The sequence below is a fragment of the Electrophorus electricus genome, chromosome 5, assembly GCF_013358815.1.
Source record: "Electrophorus electricus isolate fEleEle1 chromosome 5, fEleEle1.pri, whole genome shotgun sequence".
In the NCBI taxonomy this organism is placed as follows: domain Eukaryota; kingdom Metazoa; phylum Chordata; class Actinopteri; order Gymnotiformes; family Gymnotidae; genus Electrophorus; species Electrophorus electricus.
In genome coordinates this window covers 6,706,890-6,712,889 of record NC_049539.1, presented here as the reverse complement: position 1 = coordinate 6,712,889, position 6,000 = coordinate 6,706,890, and the positions used below count along the sequence as shown (strand labels likewise).

Genomic DNA, 6,000 nt, shown 5'->3' with positions numbered 1-6,000 from the left:
CATGCAGTAACAAGAACTCCAGAATTTTGCTCCTCATTAAAACACCCATCCAATATTGAACTGCTCTCCAGACTTTCATTCAGTCTTTATAAGCAGATGCTCCAGTCATTAAGATGATCCAGCTGATTAGCAAACCTGGCTTCTGCATTCAAAGCCTAATTAAAACTGCTATCAATAAGTTTTCTTTATGAGTTTTTTTTTTATTTTATTTTGTTCCATATGCCCTTTTAGATATAATGCACAATATTTGGATTACTTTAATGAGTAGACTAATTTGTGATTCTGTGTACTGGGAAAAAAAGCCTTGCTATTCACTCAAGTTCAATATACATTACTTCCTTTTAATGCAGTTGGGCGCATCATGAGAAACTCTTTTTTGTAATATGAAAAATTATATTCTGTGTAAATGAGTTTATATCAGTAGAGCTCATTTACACAGAATAGAAAAACTGCAGAGGCAATTTATAACCACAATGGTCAAGTAATTAGATATTAAGATTAAAATTACAGACAATCACAACTGTCCAAGATGGAGCTGCTTGCAATATTCCTTCAATTAGCAAGTGAGTAGAGGTCAGCCCTTGGGTGGACATGAACAGTTTGCTAGTGTTCAGTCTTTTTATGTAGTTTTTGAATGTCATAGCTCCTGCTTTCCTTCTAGTGGGAATGCCCTTCCCAGTGCCAACAGAGCACTTAGGGTCTGTTACAATAGCAGAAAAGGCAAGGAAAACATGCCATCTGGCCAAGATAAATGCCATTGTTACAAGCTATAACATCGCCTGCCAAGGTATGTAAATTTACCATGTCTCCATAAACCAAATTTGTTTGGATAACACCGTTAAAGAGCTGTGGCTACTCCAGTCCTCTGGGGTGCCCCCCAGTTTGACAACGGCTGTGTGGTATGGAGATGCAGCCCATTACTGTGTGTGGCCCAGGGTTCCGGAGAGCACATAATAAAAGGTCACAAGGTTCTTACTTTCTGCTTCAGTTTGTGACATGGTGGCCAAGCCTGTTCCTTTTGTAATCTTTAATGTATGCAGTAGGAAAGGGCATGGGTTTGGCAGGTGAAAAAAAGGTGTAGAACATAAGATAACCTTGCCAGAAAAGTCTGTGGCTGTGCTGCATCCATTCATTCCCCTTGGACAGCAACATAATGACCTATGCTTACACTGAGGCACAGTGTCAACAACTGTAAATCTATCTAAATCAGTTTGTTTATTAGCTAAGTAACCAATTCCAAACAGAACAGACACTTTAGGCATTAACAAAAGACACTGAACACATGGTAAATGATGTGGACTGCAGGCAAAATGGTGCACTGACATCTGTAGCTTTCCCATAATAGCACAGTATAAGGTGCCAGATCTTGTTAATACCTAATTGAACTGTTGGCAGAATCGGGGTCACGAGCCAAAACTGTGCCAATGGTAGTGTTCACCCTGGCAGCCTCAGACACTACCATCTTACTGAGCGGCGTAGTGAACACCGGAGGTTCGTTCACATCTTTCACGTTGACCTTCACAGCCACGGTGTCACTGAAGGGGCCAAATGTCAGGAACTGAGGGTCAATGTTCCGATTGGTAGCTTCAACCCTCAGCGAGAAAGTGTTCTTTGTTTCATAGTCTAGGGGCTGGGAGACAGAGAAAATTGATTGATAAAGAGATAAGTAAATGAGCATTCAGTCTACTCACAAATTTTAAAAGAGAAAAAATGCGTCATTATATTTACAACAAAATAGATTTTTTCTGATCCTCATTCTCACTTTTATTTATTAAACAACACAGCATTTTACCTTTTAGGAGCCATTCAGACAGATATCCAGGTATTTCCAAATGGTTCAGTGGTTCACACATTTTTTCTAACACTAATTTAATAATTTTGAATATTACAAAGGTTCTCTTTCTATCTCTATCTTTTTTTTGTGTGTGAATGAGAATTGAATGAAATTGAATAAAGTTAACCTTCATCAACCTCACGCCCACCCACCCAAACCCCTCTCTAATATATCCTGCATTTGAAAGTTTTTCTGTTGAATCATTAACAATTTAAGGGCAAAGTATTGATTTTTTGAAAAATGAAAAATAGAAAAATAAGAACAAACAACGAAAAGCTTAACAAAATTGGGACATTTGAGAAATAACTTGGCTTATCTGAACTGCTAGAGGTACTGAATTGCTTATTGATATTCTGGCATACTTTTTAATTCTTGTAAAAATCCAATACAATAATTATTCCCAAGAGCCGATCCAAAAACAGATATTTCCTCTATATTCAGGGGAACCCTTATATACCATTTACATTTTCTTCTAAATATTCACAATTGATTCATAGAGGAATACAAATACTGCGCACTTAGTAAACATTTATTATATTTCCCCCCCAGTAATTTCCCTGAACATATGGCAGTGTGAAGACTGCAGGTTTCTGTGCAGGTGTGTTGACTACAGGTGTTAAGGTTTGGTGACCTTGGACAAACACCCAAGTCTGTTATAATTTGTGAGCCTTAAAGTTACCACAGTAGCAGTAACTTTGAACAGGTCAAGTGTAGGCAGTTGACCAAAGTCTGCATACACCTATGAGCAATTCGTTTGCATGAGACTTGCACATATTTTCATGCTCTTCTGTTTTCATGACTGCTTATTCTTTTATCTTACATTGCTGTGTTCTTCCTTGTACACACGTGCAGATATAAATCTTCACTGCATTCTCATACGTGATGGGAAATTTGCTGGTACTGGCACTGGTATGTAAAACTATCTGAGCATTACTTTAGATATATTGAATTACTTTTTCAAATAAAATAATAGTAGGCAGATGTAGTTGTGGAATCCCCCATAAGCCCAAATCATTGGCTGGCATGTTTTACTTTCATTATATGTACAATTTATTTTGTTTGTGAATTTTTAATAAAACCTACTGCAACACTGAGTCTAAAACACAAACTTAAACTTTGGTCAATCAGTAACAAAAGAACACCAACAGGACATCACTAATGGAGTCAACAGTCCCAGCTCAGTTATTTCTGCATTTGGTGACTGATTGTTGTTTTGCTCCTTGTGTGGATAGTGTGACTAGTGTGGATAACCCTGCTAATGTGCACACCTAGAACAGCCTGATGACTATGTATGGGGATACATCAAACTAATCTACAGGTCACATCTCTTATTTCTAATTAAAAATAATCTAGATACTCTAGATACTTTTTAGAGTGCATCTTTCTGTCTCTATAAAAATGTGTCATTTTACCTTCTGCAGAATAATAACTCCCTCCTGTGTCTCCTCGTCCGTGATGATGCTGAACATGCCTGGACCATCACTGTCCACGATGTGGTAGTCCATCTCGGCATTGGGGCCTAGATCTGCATCTTCTGCCTTCAGTCTGGTCACCTCAGATGCCACAACCAATGACTCATTCACAGAACACTGATATGGCTCTGCAAACACAACCAGTCACACTCTGTAATTTGACGTCTGTGGTTTCACTTTTTTGTGTGTGGTTTTCCCTCTCCAATACTGCAGCTAATGCCAGTACCTATGAGATCTATAGAAAATATAAAACAATGTAAGTTGTAAATTCAACATTAGTTAGAGCCTAGAGAAGATGAAAAACACATTTCACATCCTAAAACATGCAGATATTGATTAAATTTGTGCATAGAATAAAAAATGCATAGATGAAAAAATGCATAGAATGATGTGACTATGGTCATGTCATGGTATCCCACTCTGCTGTCATGTGATTTTGTTTTTGGTTTCATTTCTGTATCTAGCCTGTCTTGTGGGATTTTCCTTCCCCTGATTATCCTCACGTTTTGAGGTTTCCCCTGATTAACCTATGTATTTCTACCCCATGCTCTCCTGTTTTCAATGATTAGGAACTGCTATCGTTAACAATTACTTATCCTCTAGTTTATTCTGAGTCTCTGTTTTCCAGTAATGTTTTATGGTTCTGTATTGCTGACAACTTGCTTTATGATCCTGTACATCATTATATATATGAGATATTCTGAAGATATTCTAAAATAGCAATGAATGTTTTTACCATTGCCTCAATGTCTCAGCTCAGGCTACTGTTAATAGCGTTTAATTATTAGAGCTCTATTAGAACCCATTAAAACTTCATCATTAGCAATCCATTAGAACCAGTATTAGATCTCTATACAAGCAATGATTAGACAAAAAAGTGTTACATACAGTTGTATACAGAATTTTACAATCCCATTAATAACCAGTTAATTAGACTGTTCAAGAGCTAATGGTATTGGCAATGATTGACAGGATGCTCCATGTGGGCGAGATCATTATGGGACTGTCAGTGCTCGTTCCCCAAGTGGCTGGACCAAGATTTGGCCACCTGCTGCTCATTTCTCTCACTTCTCTCTCTTTGTGTGCCTGTGTGTAATCTCTCTAATGGCTTTCTAATTTGCCATGGAATAGTGGCTACCATGCCCATAAGACTGCTTTTACACTTCTCTTAACACTTTCTTTTTCCTCAGAGTTCTTCTGCCTTCCCTGTCTGCTTCTATCTCTGCTTTCTCTCACTTCATTGCTCTTTCCATTTAGGCTGCCAAGTTCCTCTATATCAAATCATTCTTTATTGACTGCTGTGCCAACTTAAACTCACAATTAACTCACATCTGACTCCTCCTTAAAACCACATAGTAAAAACCAACTTTCATCAAGCTTGTTCTCTCTCTCTCTCGCTCTCTCTCTCTCGCTCTCTCTTGCTCCCTCCTCCTGGGTTTATATGACTCAAGGCTGGCTTTTACCACGCCTTCCCTCACAGCCGCGTAGCCTTCAAACTCTTTTCTCTCTTTCCCTGTGACACTCAGTAATACAATATTGATTGTGTCGGGCACCCCTATGCGGGTAGGGAACAGACACGGCTGGCCACTTTCTCCACCTCTGTCGCAAAAGTGAAGGGTTAAACCAGTGCTGTCAAATCCCTTTCAGATCCCTTCCACCAAGTCCCCTCCAACTCAGCTAAATTGACTCAACCTTATATAAGTCCAGAGGCAAGCTTCACAGGCTTGTACAGTAGTGACCAAACTGTCTATGGCAAAATGTTATAGACAAGGAGAGTTTATCAGGCACCCCAGCCCCCATCCTTACCTCCCCTTACCCCCCGTCAAACAATTTAGCTTGCAGCCCATCAGTGAGTCCATGTAATATGCTGAACGGGAGGGGTACTGGAGGTGATGTGACTTGAACATCAGATTATCCAGGTTCCTATCCCTCCCTCAGGCATACTGCCAACAGGATTGATTTGCAAGATGAGGAGCCTTTGGACGTCTTTTAAGATTTGTTCAGATAAAATTCCAACTTCATTCTTCAGATGTCTGTACATTTGCACATCTGTCCAAATGTTATTTATAACTTTGTAAGATACAAAAAAAAAAAAAGACTCAATAACAAAATACATGTGTATAGGGACTCTGGTTTCAGCCCTCGAATATGTCTGTGTGACCACATATTTAGAACTGTTTTTGCAAGCTGTTTTGTGCATTAACGGGAGTGTATTCATCTAAATAACATCCACATTGTGTGTGATTGCATGCATGTGTGTGCGTGTGTGTGCGTGCGCATGCATGTGCGTCCATGTGCACAAGCCGCGCACACACGCGCCCTTACTGTGTGGGAAGCGTGGTGGGTTGTCGTTGACGTCTGTCAGCATGACTGTTACAGAGGTGGTCCCAGAGAGGCCCCCCATTTGGCCCATCATATCCTTTGCCTGGATGACCAGCACATACTGGTCCCGCCTCTCACGGTCCATGTTGGGCAGAGCTGTCCGAATGATGCCTGTGCAGAAATACAGACATGCAAAAATGCTGACCATTTCATAACATTTCATTTCTTCATGTAGTTGCTCCATACTAGGATCTGTTATAATATCAAATCGCATGTATTATTTTAGCAAATCACAAATGTCATTTCTAAATAAAGCCACACACAAACAAAACACCCTACAAGATGTATGTGCTGTTTAGCCATAACACCATG

The 6,000-nt window shown here is 39.5% G+C and overlaps 1 protein-coding gene across 1 annotated transcript in view; it reads right to left on the bottom strand.

Moving 5' to 3' along the window:
- The window catches only part of LOC113582408 (cadherin-7-like), a 70,179-nt gene that overhangs the window by 20,782 nt on the left and 43,397 nt on the right, over window positions 1-6,000 (bottom strand). Inside the window, exons 3-5 of the mRNA XM_035526360.1 lie at window positions 5,632-5,799; window positions 3,247-3,434; window positions 1,377-1,630 (exon numbers count right to left, since the gene is read on the bottom strand). Coding sequence (XP_035382253.1) covers window positions 1,377-1,630; window positions 3,247-3,434; window positions 5,632-5,799 — 610 coding nt within the window. The remainder of the gene's footprint in view (window positions 1-1,376; window positions 1,631-3,246; window positions 3,435-5,631; window positions 5,800-6,000) is intronic.